Source organism: Ovis aries, chromosome 14, assembly GCF_016772045.2.
Source record: "Ovis aries strain OAR_USU_Benz2616 breed Rambouillet chromosome 14, ARS-UI_Ramb_v3.0, whole genome shotgun sequence".
Lineage (NCBI taxonomy): Eukaryota > Metazoa > Chordata > Mammalia > Artiodactyla > Bovidae > Ovis > Ovis aries.
In genome coordinates, this window is record NC_056067.1 from 49430040 (window position 1) to 49445739 (window position 15700).

The following is a 15700-nucleotide window of genomic DNA, read 5'->3' on the forward strand; positions in this document are numbered from 1 at the left end:
CTTTCCCAAATCCCGCGGTAAGACTCGCAACTCAAGCCCGCCCCTTTAACGATCACGTGACAGAGACTGGCTGCGAAAGAAAGGCCTTGGAAGAGACTGCCGCAAGAACCGAGTCCCGATTGGCAAGAGGCGCGTGAGGGGGCGCGGCCTTCACTGATTGGTCCTTAGTCGCGTGCGCCGCAAAAGGGTTTGCAGGGGCTGGGCGGAGTTTTTCTGCTGAGGCGCGAACCCAATTGCCGTTTTTATTGGCAAAATCTGGGTCCGGGAGCTAGCCTTACTCTGATTGGCCAAGCTACCAAGTTTCTGCGCAGGGGTTGGCTTGTAGATAGACAAGGCGGGTCTAGAGGAGGAAGTTTTGTGGCCGGCGCTCAGCAGCGTAGCAGGCATCGCTTGCGGGAGCTGAGCCTGTTTCGGTGAGTATTCTTGGGCACAAACGGCCGTAGGCGCCTGGCGGCGGAGCGCTTGACGCCCGGGCTTTCCTGCGCCTCGTGTAGTGGGAACTATTTTTTTTCTGCTCGAGGCCAGGGTTCGGCAACGCCGTCCCGCTGGCCTTAACTGGCGCTTACAGCCGGGCCATTTCTCCTGGGCGGGTCTCTGAGCGCGTGGGCCAGTGGGAATCGCCACCTAGGCCGCTCCGCCTACTAAGTCGAGTAGAGCATCCTGGGACTCGTAGTAAACCTCACGAGATTTCCCTCACCACGCGGGGAGGAGAAGCTGTGTGCTGCGTTTGCTTTGTTTTCCGAGCCGTGCTTCCCTCTTTCCTCCTCTGTACCTTACTTGACTTTCTCTTGGAAGGAAGATCCTTTAGTAGCCCGCGTTGGGACAAAAGGATTTTCAGAAACCCAGGACTGAGTGGGACTTTTTCATTCTTTCAGCCCTACCTCAGCAACTTACTCCATGGCAGTTCCCGAGACCCGCCCCAACCACACTATTTATATCAACAATCTCAATGAGAAGATCAAGAAGGATGGTGAGTTTTCGGGATAGTCCGGACACCAGGCTATCCCGCACGAACCTGCTCCCTCTTCTGTCCCCAGCATCCATGTCTCTTCCTCAGCCTTCTCCAGCCAAACCTTTTAAGTTCGGCCTTTGCACAAGCAGTGCTTTTGATATTTCCTCATTTTCTCCTACACTTTTCCCGGTAATCTGGTAACTTGCTTGTCTTTCAAGGTTTCAGCTTCAAGACGCCCCTCCTCCAGGATGCCTCCCCCTTCCCTTTTCCACCCACGTGCTTGCCTCTGACTTCCTAAAACCCTGAACCTCCCCAGCCAAGTCCTGATCTGGCTGTCAGGGGACTGTCTCTCTCCTGGCCTTTGAGCTCCAGGAGGGTAAGAACTGCAACTGTTGGTCACTGTCATGGCCTCAAGTGAATAATCCACAGTGAAAACGTTTCATTTCAAAATAAAGTGAAATGAACCGTGATGGCGGGTAACACTGGGTACCAGGTGCTGATCTATAAATAATGGTTGCATTTAACTTTCACAGCAATCCTGCAGGAAGGACCTGTTGTTCCCATTTCTTAGATTAGAAACTGAGACTCCACAGGGATGTGATTCTCCCAAGGCATACAGCAGGGAAACGTGCTTGAGACCACTATATGGAATTCTGGTTAAGAACTCGATTCTAGATATGACATACTTTTCTTTTTTCTTGAGCAAGTTATCACTTTTTATTGAACTTCATGTTTTTATATATATAGGAAAGCTGGGCAAAATCTGTGCACAGATGTTATAGGGAATATATGAGCTAAACTTCCATGCCTTTTTTTTTATGGTGCCTAGCTGTTAGTAAGGGTTGGATATAAGTGTTAGCTCTTATTATCTCCTCAAGAAAACTGGTAGGAGAACTGAAGGAGCTTGCTGGCATTAAGTTGAGGTTACTGATAAAGTTGCTATTGAAGATAATAAACAAGCCATGTAAATCCCTCATATACTGTTAGAGCATTGTGCCCAGCCAGTTCTCTGTGGAGCTGTGGACACAGTGGTGACTGAGACAGTCCTGGTCCTGACTTCATGGAACCACAGTCTAGTAGAGATGACAGATCTGCTCCCAGACAGTGATAGCCCAGAGTAGCCATGGCCATAATTGGGGGAAGTTGAGGCATAGTAGTCAAGGCTGGGATTGGGCACTTGGAAAAGGGTATTCAGGTTCACAGAACAGGAGACATTTTGGGAAAGCCTACCAGGGAGAGGAAGCAGCATCTGTGTTACAATGAGGGAGAAGAGTGACTAACCTGGACCAGCATGTGCAAATATCCAGGGGCAAAAGAGAGTCTAGGGCATTCTGGGAACCACATGTACTGCAGTTTTGGGTGCCTGAGACTTAGAGGCTGGTGATTTCATGGAGAACATTCAGGCAAGCAGTGCACTCTGGCTCCTGATGCCTTGAGGTCTGGGTGGGTGTTTTACTTCATCCTGAGGGCTTTGGGGAGCCAGGCAAGGGATGCAGTTAATTGTGAAAGATCTTTCCAGCTGTGGAGGGTGAACTTGTGTGGGCAAGAAAGGAGACTGGGCAGAGGCTCAGCACCCAGGGGAATGACTCGGGCCCGCACTGGGTTCACGGGGATGGCAAGTGGAGACAAATCTCAGAATTGTCATCAGAATTTCTGGCCGTTTGCTTCCCTCTTTACCCGACCCCCCTTTTCTTTCCTGCTGTCTCTTCGGCCAGGTGTCTTAAGCTCAGGTACCTTCTTTGCATAAGACGGGTACCCTTTCCTGGCTGTCCATTTGCTAGGGAGGTTTGGTGGTCCTGGGTTCAGATGGACTTGGGTCCTCGGTCAGTGACAGATCCTCTGAGAGCCTCTATCCACATTAGTAAAATTGGGGCAGTTATAATTGCTCACTCATGGAGTAGAGGTAAAAATTCAGTGAAGTTATTCCCAGAAATCATTTAATGATGTGTTTATTCAGGCAGATGTATTTGGAGATTTGTGTGCTGGCAACTATACTGTTCATTAGGGGTTTTTTTTTTTTTTTGGCTCACACCAAGGGACTTATGGAGAAGGCAATGACACTCCACTCCAGTACTCTTGCCTGGAAAATCCCATGGACGGAGGAGCCTGGTAGGCTGCAGCCCATGGGGTCGCTAAGAGTCAGGACACGACTGAGCGACTTCACTTTCACTTTTCACTTTCCTGCATTGGAGAAGGAAATGGCAACCTGCTCCAGTTCTTGCCTGGAGAATCCCAGGGACGGGGGAGCCTGGGGGCCTGCCGTCTCTAGGGTCACACAGAGTCCGACACGACTGAAGTGACTTAGCAAGGGGCTTATGGGATTTTAGTTCCCTGACCAGGGATTGAACCTGGACCCTTGTCAATAAGAGCACAGAGTTCTAACCACTGGACCACTAGGGAGTTCCCTGTGGGGATATTGTGATAAACAAATAGGATAGACTTGTACCTCTTCAGAAAGAGGACCAAACAAAAAGGAAACAAACATGATGTCAGGAGGTGGGAAGTGCCATGAAAGAAAAGCAAGTAGGTTCTCACGGTGAGAGGAGTGACATGAGGGGTCTCTCACCATGGTGGTCAGGGAAGGCCTCAGGTGGTAACATCTCTGCTGAGTCCTGGGTGACTGGAAGGAGGCAGCCATGTACACATCAGGAGAAAGTTGCTCCTAGTAGAGGGAGCAGTCAGTGGAAAGGTCCTGAGGCAAGGTTGCTGTGACGAGCCTGAGAAAGGGCTGGGAGGCCAGTGTTGCTAGAGCTATAGGAGTGAAGATGGGGCATGGGGAGAGATGAGGTGGGAGAAGTCACCAGGGCCAGATCAGAGGGGCTTGTGTCACAGTGCTGGAGACAATTAAAGTCCTTGCATTTATCGAGCATTTGCTGTGTGCCCTCTGTATGTGTGACTCATGTTCCCCTGCAGCGACCTTGTGGGGTAGGTATCGTGTCGTGACTGTTGACCTACTACAGAGTCAATGCACATGACCACCTGAGTGGTTCTAGACTGCTGATGGTATTGCTCAGTACTCTTGTCAATGGGCTGATGGTTTCCCTTCTGGGCTGCATTTCCTCTGAAAAGCGGAGCTCCAGCCCCAGGACACGATACCCCAGCCTACAGTCACCCCTGGGTCTTTTCTCTCCCCACTGCAGAGCTGAAGAAGTCCCTGTATGCCATCTTCTCCCAGTTTGGCCAGATCCTGGATATACTGGTGTCACGAAGCCTGAAGATGAGGGGCCAGGCCTTTGTCATCTTCAAGGAGGTCAGCAGTGCCACCAACGCCCTGCGTTCCATGCAGGGCTTCCCCTTCTACGACAAGCCCATGGTGAGCACCGGGTGTGGAGGGTATGGGTGTGTGCCTGCGCCAAGTGTTGTTGCAGGCTGGATGGGTCTGGACTACTGTCGCCTGTAGTCCAGAGCCTTAAGGATGGGAGTTCCTCCTGCTGGTCCTCGGTATCCACTGTTCACTGTACTGGGGCAGTGGAGACACACAGCAGTCATGAGAAGTTCCAGCTCTGCCCTCGTAGACCCACAGTGCCGCTGGAGAGACATGCCTGTCTCCAGGTGGCGACGACCCGAGGGGTCAGGGCTGGGACATGCGAATGCACGGAACTCAGGGAGCTTACTCTCACCCAGTCTGGGAGTTTGCAGGGGAGCCTTTCTGGATGAGTAAGAGTTGGAGAAGAGTAGCTGAGAATGACAAACAAACTAAGGATGGGAGATGACCAAGAACCTGTGTAACTGAGGAAGTGAGTCAGGTTCATTCAGCAGAAGTGAAGGGTGGGAGATGGTGGGGTGGGCGTGGCCTGGAGAGTTGTCAGAAGTCAGGCTAAGGAGCTGATCCTGAAGGTGGACTTGACTCCAAGGTTGCTGGCAAATCATGGAGGGGTTAGGGAGATGCCTGTGGCTGCTGGGGAGGATGGATTCAGTTGTGGGAGATGGGGTTCAGTTGTGAGGGTGAGGCTGGGTCAGGGTCCCAGGTCTGGAATAAGGGGAGAGTTCATCTAGCATCAGGGGTTCCATTGATGGCTAACACTGGGTACCAGGTGCTGATGTATAAATCACTGTTACATGGGGCCATGGGATGGGAGGAAGTGGGTTACAGATGTTCAGTAGGCCTTGAACAGATGGGAGTCTATTGTTCAGAGTCCTTGCGCTGATCCAGAATTCCTGTCATATCAATCAGTTCTCACCTGATTGGAATATGCCTCCCTGAACCAGTAGGGTGGTGACAGCAAGTGTCAGTGCCTGCAGGTCCCAGGCAGGTTGCTTCACGTGAACGACATTGGCCCCAGGGGCACAGGGCAGGCCTGGTGCCCTCACCTCCTTCCAGAAGGGGCTGTTCTCTGACTCCTGCCTGTGTGTCCTATTGTGGGTGTGTGAGCCCACAGTTGCCACGTCTTCCATTGCTTTTCTGGAGTAGCTGGAAATTCCCTTTTGAGGACTAAAAATCATAAATCATTTTACGTGGACCTTCCTCCCCTGCTTTTCTCTAACATCACTGCTTGAACCATAGGAAATGCTGAGCCACTGTGAGCTCTATCAGGGAATCCTGTCAAGTCTATCTGGGAAACCTGCACTGAAAACAAAATTAAAAAGAACCAACAACACAAGAAATCCAAAGCTCCACTCCAAAAAAACCCTCCACTGATTCTTCCCACTCCTCCCCTGGTACCCGCCTAGTCCCACCTGCGACCCTTCTCCCTGTTTTGACCCCCTGCTCCTCCCAGGCCTCTCTCCATCCCGTGGCCACAGTGCTCCTTGGGAGTCACAAGTGAGAGCTTGTCATCCCCTTGCTTATAACACTCTGTGACTCCTGGCTTGCTCAGGAAAAGACAAAGTCCTAAGGCCCCCTGTTGGCTCTGTGATGTCGCCTCCCTCCCCACCCGTGTAGGCCTCCCTGCTGTTCCTTGAACACACCCCATACGCTGGCTCTTCGAGGCTCTTCCTTGTGCTAGAATGCTTTTTTCCCTAGATGCCTGCGTGCCCCCCTCCCTGTCTTTACGCCAGCATTAGCTCCCTGAGGTCTTTCTGGCTGCACTCTGAAAATTTCACTTCTTCTCATTTTACTTCTCAACTCCTCACCTCCTCTTCCCGTTGGTTCACTTTTTGATCTCTGCCATGTTGTCCCCAGCGAACTAATGCCACGAGGGCGGGGGTTTTGTGTGATTGGCTCATTGCTGAATCCTGAGCACATTTGGGTACTCTGTAACCCACTGAATGAGATTTAGTTTGGAGCCTCGGTCTCGTGTGTGATGGAAAGCCCCCTGTATAGTGCTCCTGTCCTGGCCTGTTTCCTTGTATCCTGAGCAATGCTTGGGGCTGTCCCATCTTCTATCAGAATCCCAGCATCCATTCCGGAGAGCTTGCTGCACGCCAGGCACTGTCTAAAGCATGTTTTAGCTCCTGGTCCTCCTGGTCATCCTTTGAAGTGGGAAATACTTCAGTACCCATTTGACGGATGGAGACATCGAGGCCAAGGGATTTCTATGTTGTTTCCCACCAAGCTCCAGGCAAGGTCTGATTTGGGCTCCTAAGTCCAGTCTCCTTCACCCTCTGCTCTCTGTTGGGCAGCGCATCCAATACGCCAAGACCGACTCGGATATCATTGCCAAGATGAAGGGCACCTTCGTGGAGCGGGACCGCAAGCGGGAAAAGAGGAAGCCCAAGAGCCAAGAGACCCCAGCTGCCAAAAAAGCCGTGCAGGGAGGGGCAGCCGCCCCTGTGGTGGGCACCGTGCAAGGGCCTGTCCCGGTAAGCCAGGGCGCACAGACGCAGCCCTCTCCCCATCAGGTCTTCCTCAGCCTCATAGGCTGGCGTGGGGGTGCAGTAGGGAAAGGTATCCCCTTGGGGATCCAGACATTCCCCCCACTTCCATTTTTCTTGTGGAGATTGTGTGCCTGTCTGTAGCGGGGTGAGCATATGAATGATGGTATCTCCACTTGGAAATGTCTAATGTCTATACCTCTCTGCCAGTTTTTTGGGACTCTTTTTCTGTGTGTCTCAGTCTTTTTGTTTTTTCTCTCCTTGACCTTGATTTTGTTGTGTCTTCTAAAGTCAGTGTCTGTGTAGCAAATCCAGAGGAAACCACTAACCAGCTATTAGGATTGAAAAGAATTTCATTTAACAAGGTCACCAGATCAATATGGAAAAGTCAGTTTTGTTTCTGTACAGTAGCAACAAACAAGGATACTTCAAATCGAAAAACACCCCAAGGAAAGTGTGCAAGGCCGCCCACTGAAATGATAGAACATGGCTGAGAGAAATTGGAAGACTTAGTGCTATTAAGATGTCATTTCTCTTCAAACTGGTTTAGGAGCCAACTCTGTTCCAATCAGAATCCCTAGAGGAATTTGTGGGGACAGACAGGCTGTCTGTAAATGTCTGTGATGGCAAAGCTGGGGCCTGTTGTTCAGGAATGGTATGATATTAGCCTGAGGATGGGAAGATGGACCAGTGGGGCAGAGTAGAGTCCAGAAACACACACTTGTGTATGTGGTCACTCTGTATATGACTGAGGTTTCACTGCTCTCCAGTGGTGAAAGGGCTTTTTCCCCTAGTAAATTGTACTGGACCAGTTGGATATTTGTAAGAGGAAAAAGTTAAGCCCTGCCTTGGCTACATATAAGTTAATTTGAGATAAATGGTAGACTTGAATGTGTCAGCACCAGTAATCAAAGTTCTTGAAGAAAACAGAAAAATGTCTTTATGACCTTGATGAGGCCATAAAAGTAGAAACATCCTGTTTTCTAAACAAGATACAGAAAGCATAAAGTACTAAAGAAAAGATGAATGAATTGGACCCACTCTGGTCTCCGAACCTTCTGATGGCTTGTCTTGTGTCGGTGTCCGTGTCTGGGTTAAGCTGCCCCACTCTTACCCTCTCTGCTCTTGCTGTGCCCAGCTGTCCGTCCAACTTTGACTTCACATGGGTTTCAGCTCCTGTCTCCCCTGGGAGCACGTGCTTTTTGCCTTCAGCCTCTCTCCCTTCCCCTTGTTGTCACTCCTTCCCATGTCTTTCTGCATCAGCCCTGACCATCCCCATCCACCTATGCCTTTCACTGTCTGTTCTCTGGGCCTATTTCTTTCTCCATACAGTCTGTTTGTTTATTTGGCTGTGTTGGGTCTTAGTTGCGGCATGCAGGATCTTCCTGTTTTGACACACTGACTTTCCAGTTGTGGTGTGCAGCCTTAGCTGCTCCGCAGCACGTGGGGTCTTAGTTCCCAGACGAGGGATCAAACTCGTGTCCCCTGCATTGTAAGGCAGATTCTTAACCACTGGACCAGGGAAGTCCCTGTAAAGTTTTAAAGCAGTGCAACATGCTGCTTACAGTGTTTATTCCATCCCTTTTAGTTGATAATGTTTTTATTTTTCTCCTAGTCTTTTTTTCCCCAGTAGGCCCCTAACTTTGTTCATATGTCTACAAGCAAAATTAGGCCATTCTAATTTTTCTTTCCTTTTTTGGGGTCGGGGAAGCCATACTGAGTGACGTGTGGGATCTTAGTTCGCTGACCAGGGATTGAACCTGTTCCCCCTGCAGTAGAAGCACCAAGTTCTAACCACTGGACAGCTAGGGAGTTCCCTAACCAATTTTTATATGTTAAAAAAAGTTTCTATTTATTTTTCTAATTTGATGTCCCCTGTGACCTTGGGCCTGATCTGCTCCATCCATCCCTCTTTGGATGCCTTTCTTGCCTTTTCCAAGTCTGGATCTTTTCTGTGTCTCACACCCGGGGTTTCCTGTAACAACAACCTTTTCTCCTCTCTGCTTCCTCCCAACACTGAAAGCACACCTCCTCCCACCTGCTGGTGCCCCTCAGCCCTGCCCTCCTCTCCCCACAGGGCATGCCGCCGATGACTCAGGCGCCCCGCATCATGCACCACATGCCGGGCCAGCCCCCCTACATGCCGCCACCGGGCATGATCCCGCCTCCAGGCCTGGCGCCTGGCCAGCTCCCCCCAGGGGCCATGCCGCCACAGCAGCTTATGCCAGGGCAGATGCCACCTGCCCAGCCTGTAAGTGTCTGGTCCTCCCGGGGTCTGGTATAGTCAGGAGACAGGAATGGCAGGCAGGGCGCTGTTTTAGGTTGGGTGGTCTGGGCAGGCCTCCCCAAGGAGGTGCTGTTGGAGGATGAAGATTTAGCAGTGGCTTCAGGCCCTGGGACAGAGGAATTGGTGTGTTTGCTGGAGCAGGTCAAGGGGAGGCTGGAACGGGGGTGGGCTGCACCTCGGTTCACTCTGAACTTCTGCTGAGCACCCACTTACAGGTGCAAGTGTGCTCTCTTGTGGCTTACAGTCTAGGGTACAGTCGGGTAGACAGTCAGCAACATGGGGTCTGTTAGGTGAAAGACGAGAAAGAATCCAGGCAGGGAGAGGCTGGAGGGCAGGAGGGCCATAGATCCCCGACCGGACTTACCGTCTCCCGTCGCTCTCCTGCAGCTTTCAGAGAATCCACCAAATCACATCTTGTTCCTTACCAACCTACCGGAAGAGACCAACGAGCTCATGCTTTCCATGCTTTTCAACCAGTAAGTGGGGCCTGTGGCTGGGCTGGGCCCAGAGGGTGGTGGGCCGTGAGGTGGCACCACAGGGACAAGCCTCATGGTTCTGTTCGTGGAGGCCGAGCCTGTGCAGGCAGGCACAGTGCCTGGAGGCCAGAGGGAGGAGTCTGAGGCCGGCCCTGCAGCGGCCGGGCGTGGCCGTCAGCAGTGGCCAGGATGGGCAGACTGTCCTTTGCCTTTATGGAGATGACTCTGGATCTCATCTTCCCAGTCTCTAACTTAGACAAAGGCGAGGTGCAAGTCCAGCAACAGTGAGATGTCACTGAATGCTGGCTAGACTGGAAGAAGTCAGCCTGTTCAGACTGCAGGTGTGGGGTTGGGGGGTGTTCAACCCCTCGGGGATGTGCGTGGATGTGGGCCATTCCGTGGTGTAACTGTCCGCTGTTAGTCAAGTGCTCACCTAGATTTCTCTGGTGGCTCAACAGTAAAGAATCCACTGCTAATCCAGGAGATGGAGGTTTGATCCCTTGGAAAAGGAAATGACAACCCACTCCAGCATTCTTGCCTAGGAAATCCCATGGACAGTGGAGCCTAGGGTCACAGAGTTGGGCGTGACTTTGTGACGAAAGAATAACACTTGGTGACTTTGCTCCTGACTGTATGCAATTCTGTCATGCCCAAGGGGCTGCGTGGGGCATTCCTCATGGTGTGGTCGGGAGCTGGAGGCAGCCTGGGAGAAGGGCGAAGTCAAGTACAGGTGCTCGCAGTTAGAGGGAGCAGGACCCTTTATACCCAGGTTGAGAGGAAATTTTGAAAAACTGAATGAAACAAAAATCATACCATTCAATTTTATACCATGTCCACAAAACAATGCACAGTGTCTAAGAATACTGATGGGGAATCCTGAGGATGGTTGCCTAATGGGGAAGGAACTAAGGAATGAGAAGAGGGAAATGAAAGAAACAGCAGATCATGAAAGTAGAGGGTAGTGGTTATTTTGGGGCTTCCTAGGTGGCTTGTTGGTAAAGAACTCGTCTGCCAGTGCAGAGGATGCAGGTTTGATCCCCGGGTTGGGAAGATCCCTTGGAGAAGGACATGGCAACCCACTTCAGTATTCCTGCTTAGAGAATCTCCATGGACAGAGGATCCTGGTGGGCTACAGTCCATGGGGTTGCAAAGAGTCGGACTCAGCTGAGCACATCAACTTAGCACTGTCTCCATTTTGGGCTGGATGATCCTTTGTTATCGGGGCCATCTTCTGCATCATGGGATGTTTAGCGGTATTCCTGGCCCCTACTCACTGGATGCTGGAATGTTCGAGGGAAGTGCTGAGGCTGGATCCCTGAGGTCTCTGCCTTTCTCTCAGGTTCCCTGGGTTCAAGGAGGTCCGGCTGGTCCCTGGGCGGCACGACATCGCCTTCGTGGAGTTTGACAATGAGGTGCAGGCAGGGGCCGCTCGAGATGCCCTGCAGGGCTTCAAGATCACCCAGAACAATGCCATGAAGATCTCCTTTGCCAAGAAGTAGCACCCTTTCCCCATGCCTGTCCCGGCCCCCTGTTTTGGGGCCACCCCCTCCCCCCTTGGTTCAGCCCCCTGAAGGTAAGTCCCCCTTGGGGGCCTTCTTGGAGCCGTGTGTGAGTGAGTGGTCGCCACACAGCATTGTACCCAGAGTCTGTCCCCAGACATTGCACCTGGCGCTGTTAGGCTGGAATTAAAGTGTTTTTTGCGGTTTGTTTTTTCACAACCATTTGTTTTTATTTTCTTATCCTCCCTGTTTCCCTTCCCTGCACACCAGAATATTCTTAGTGTTTGCGCAGCTCAGCACATTGAGGGATTGCAACCTTGGGAAAATACAGAATAGTGTAGCATCACTGTCCAAACTTTTAAGTCACTTTTACTATTTTGGCAGATTTCTGTTTTGTCTCAAATCAGAATTCAGGGCAAGAAGTTAAAACCCAGGCTGCCAAATACAGCTGGGCAGGTTCTATACTGCACAAGATGCTGCTTTTAATGGCACACCATTCACTGTATAGACTCATGTTGATTGCGATAATGTTCTGACATGATAGAGTGTTAAGAAAGAGGTTTTTCTTTACCTTTTTCTAGACAAAAATGCCTTCTCTCATAGCAGGAGTCTCACAGAAACCACTCTAGGTACTTCAGGAAGAAATGGAAGGAAAATGAGTATTCATGGAATCATTCAAAGGATGGTAGGAATGGAAGTTTGGATGGGAGACGAGCTGAGTTCAACTTTGCAGCCCCTGATTGAGCTGCAGTCTCTGGAGTTCAGGAAGAGGTCCCTGCTGCTGCTGCTGCGGTGAGGGCCCGTGCTGACTTGATCACACACAGGAGATAGCAGCCAGGAGCTTCGGGCAGGTGGCTGAATCAGTCTCCCTCCAGTGCTGCAGCTGCAGTGGAGGCTAGAAGATGTGGTTTCTGGCTGGACAGTTAAATGCCCAGCTGAAGCTGGATAAGAAGGGGAGATTGAATGGGGGACCTTCCTTAGCAGTCTGTCACAGATCTGACTTGACAATTTTTAAGTTGACTAAATGTGTGTGTGTAAATATATATACATATATAGCTTAAAACCCTTTCTCACACCATATAGATAGCAAAATGAGATCCCTTGCCAGAAATAGAAAATTACCACAAAAATAAATACAGTGAGGCACAGTGTTAAATTCTCCCTGGATGTCTTTTCCCGTGTCAAGGCTCTGAGCCCCAGCTTGCATCTACGCTGCTCTCTCCATTAAAGAAGAACGACAGTGTTGGAAACGCTGAAGATTTACGGCACCACATGCACACTTCCTCCTCGTAGGATCTGAAAGATGGAAGCGGGAGGGTGATTGTCACCTTCACTACATCAAGTTATTGCAGACAGCACGTGGGAACATGGTCTCTAGACAGACCCCCCCCAACTCCCACGATAGACAACTGATGTCCCCACTCTGAGCTTCATTTCTTCCTGAGCTGTGCACCCCACCCCAGGTACTTAGCAAGCACTCAGTAAATTCCCCAGATAACTTGCCAAGTACCTGATACACACCAAGTACTGTTACGGCATAGGATATGCAGTAGTTAATGAAACAGACAAGCTAATTTCAGATGCTGGGTTCTGATAGGAATAAAACTGACATGATGGGGTGATGGGGTGGTGGAGCTGGGGAGCAGTAACGGGTGATCAAGGGAAGCCTCCCTGGGAGGTGACATGAATAGAGCTATTTGATGCTTGCCTGGTACTTGGTGCTGGGTTTTGTGTGTGTGGAGATGGCTTAGGCCCAGTCTTTGACCAGAAGGAATCCTTCCCCACCCCAAGCCTATGTTTGTCCATTTTCTTCCCCTAAAACTAAAGTTTGGACTTGCTGGCTAGAGGTGAGAATACCTGAGGAACGAGATGGGTCTTCATAGGAGACTTGAGTTCACATCCTCTGCCACTCTTTCATTCTGGCCTTGGGCAGCTGACAGCTCCAAGCCCAGTAGTGATGGGTATGGGCCTGCAGCCAGATCTAGCCTCTCCACTTACACTAACCCTGGACAGGTTCCTTAAGGCTCTGTGCTTCCATTTCTACCTAAAATGGGATTATGACGGTCCCCCTTCAAGTTGGTGCAGGCTATGTACTTGAGCTAATTAAAAATATGCATGGTGAATTCTTTACTAAATAACTAGTATCCTTTCAGATGAGAAAGGTGAGGCTCTGAGAGTAGTTTAGTGCAGTCAGGAAGTGGTTTCTGAGAAGAAATAGTGATCGTGGTTGGACATCGCCTAGCCTAAGGCCCAACATATAATAATCACTCCGTACTTGAGAGCTGGGGCTATTTCTGGCAATCAAAGGGCTGCCTTGTTCTGCTGCCCCTCAGCACAGGAAATTCCAAGGTGGTTTTTCCATACTGCCTCCTCTTGTTCTGTCTCCGGGGACACGGCCGAGGGGCCTAGGTCTCCAAGCCAACTCAAAAACGATGGAATTGAATATTTTAACCTGCCTGTCTGGGCCCCTCTGTTGAGGGGGGTGACGTTACTTGGAGTGGCCTGGGCTGCCTTGGGGCTCTCTGGGTATTTCCTTGTGCTGGCAACCCTCACCCTGTCGTTGAAATGGTTCTGCCTGGGTAGCAGCCTCTAGGTGGTGTGGGCGAAATCTGGGACTGGTTTAAGGAGGGGACCAGACCCAGAACACAGGTTTCTTTATGCTACTGCCGAGGGAGGGCAGGAGGAAACTTAGAGACCCCATTCCTGCCTTAGCCACTGTCTTGCCCAGAGTCCATGATGGCTTGGTCCTTGGTGTTTCTCGGTGTCGTCTTGCTGTCTGCCTTCCCAGGGCCTAGTGCTAGGGGCCGCCCCATGCCCAAGCTGGCTGACCGGAAGATGTGTGCCGATGAGGAGTGCAGCCGTAAGCGTTAGGGGTCCCGGGGGGTATGGAGGGCTTGGGTTGCTAGCCTGTGTGAGGAGGGTGCCTTCACTCCCTTCTATATTCCTTCTCCAGACCCCATCTCCATGGCCGTGGCCCTTCAGGACTACGTGGCCCCTGACTGCCGTTTCTTGACCATACACCAGGGCCAAGTGGTGTATGTCTTCTCCAAGCTCAAGGGCCGAGGGCGGCTCTTCTGGGGAGGCAGTGTGAGTCTTGGGAGAACAGAGGAGGAAAGGGTAGAGAGCTGGGGTGGGAGCGTACTGTATTTTTTTACCTACAGGGCGAATCTGAGGGGGTGAACTGAAATAGAGTCAGCAGGGGGTGGCTGCTGTGATCCACTCTATTTTTCTTTCTTCAGCAATTATTAGGGCATGTCCTGTAGTGCCAAATTGCTATAGACACCGAAAGTATGATAAAGGATGACACTTTTATTCTAATGGAAGGAGACAAGCCATCAAAAATACCAACTCGTGTGTACTGCTTTAAGAATTAGTATAAAGTGACTGGGTGACTAATTCACATGGGGTGGTCAGGGAGGACTTTCCAGCAGGTGACTTTAAGCTGAGATTGGACTGACAAGGATGGAGCCAGCTAAGTGATCAGGGAGGAGCAAGTGTGCACAGGACTTGAGCAGGAGTAAGCTTGCCATGTTCCCAGACCCTGGCTTTTAACTTCTCTTCCCTAGGTTCAGGGAGATTACTATGGAGACGGAGTTGCTCGCCTGGGCTATTTCCCCAGTAGCATCGTACGTGAAGACCAGACCCTGAAACCTGCCAAAACCGATGTGAAGACAGATGTGAGTATCTTGGGGGCTGGTAGGAATCGAGGGAGAACCTTTGCATTGCAATGACAGGCAAAGATGCTCCTAACCTCGGCTCCCTGGCAGCCTAGCTGCATGTGCTGGAACAGACTCCCTGCCTTTTCTTATCTGAAAGATGAGTGATTTCTAAATCCTAGTTTGATTGAGAGCTGCAGAGTTGAGGGCTCCAGGCTAATTTGCATAGCACTTGTGCAGCCAAACCTGGTCCCTGAGGCTGCAGCATTTGCTAAAACCACTAGATCCTTTGTGGTGTGACCACTGGTTTTCTCCCCACTGTTTCCCCTTTCTCTTTTTCAGATATGGGATTTCTACTGCCAGTGAGCTCAGTCTATGCTGTCAGTGCTGTTGTTTCTCCCCGACTTTATGCAAATACATCAGCCAAGTGCAAACTGGGTGTCTGTGGTCTTTGTGGTGTGGGGATCTAGAAAAAAATGTTTCTCCCAGGTTTCTGAATCTAGCCAATCAACCCACCAACTGTGGTGACAAAGTGGTTGCTAGGCAGAGTTTCATGGACTGAAAGCTCTGCCCTAAGCTCGGTCGAGTTGGGCTCCTAAGCTTAGCTATTACAGACAAATAAATGAGAAGATGGAGTAACTGAACAGTCAAATTGGGGAATTATAGTGTCCTCTCTAGACCAATAAGAGAACTATTGAACTGTTGGGAATGAGCCAATGGGACCATGAGGAAGACAAATCACAGAGCAGAGGTCTTCTGGGTTCTCTTGGAAGATTTTCCTCAGAAGGAGGTAGGAAGGTAATTTGTGTGTACCATGCCAGTTTTCATCCTTCTGCCTTTGAGATCAGTACTCCCAGCTCAAGGTAGTTCCTCTTCCAGGCTCTGTCAATCTTACACTTATCCCCGTCTTTGCATCCGTATCCCCGCCCCCAAGTCCGCGCCTACCCAATCTGGAATCTCGACTCTGCCCCTGGGCTCCTGACCAAATCCGTTTCTGAGCTGGGCGAAGCATCTGTGGCACCACCAATCGCTCGTCTTGGTCCCGCCTGCTCCTCTCACCACCAATCTACGCCTTT

General features: G+C 50.7%; 2 protein-coding genes across 4 annotated transcripts; both read left to right on the forward strand.

The window, feature by feature from the left end:
* Positions 1 to 342: 342 nt before the first annotated feature.
* On the forward strand, positions 343 to 15058 carry SNRPA (small nuclear ribonucleoprotein polypeptide A). 2 transcript variants are annotated; one of them, XM_027977362.3, is made up of 7 exons: positions 343 to 413; positions 876 to 970; positions 4093 to 4265; positions 6515 to 6694; positions 8784 to 8957; positions 9381 to 9469; positions 10809 to 15058. In XM_027977362.3, the coding sequence occupies exons 2-7, from the start codon at positions 898 to 900 to the stop codon at positions 10966 to 10968; spliced, it is 849 nt and encodes a 282-aa protein (XP_027833163.1). In that variant the 5' UTR covers positions 343 to 413; positions 876 to 897; the 3' UTR covers positions 10969 to 15058.
* On the forward strand, positions 12320 to 15058 carry MIA (MIA SH3 domain containing). Of its 2 annotated transcripts, XM_027978294.3 has the most exons (5): positions 12320 to 12431; positions 13757 to 13828; positions 13922 to 14055; positions 14535 to 14645; positions 14967 to 15058. In XM_027978294.3, exons 2-5 carry the CDS (start codon positions 13780 to 13782, stop codon positions 14988 to 14990), a joined length of 318 nt encoding a protein of 105 aa, XP_027834095.1. In that variant the 5' UTR covers positions 12320 to 12431; positions 13757 to 13779; the 3' UTR covers positions 14991 to 15058. The 2 variants fall into 2 exon arrangements, with proteins under 2 accessions (XP_027834095.1, XP_027834094.1); XM_027978293.3 differs by lacking the exon at positions 12320 to 12431 and having other exon boundaries at positions 13668 to 13828.
* Positions 15059 to 15700: the final 642 nt, after the last annotated feature.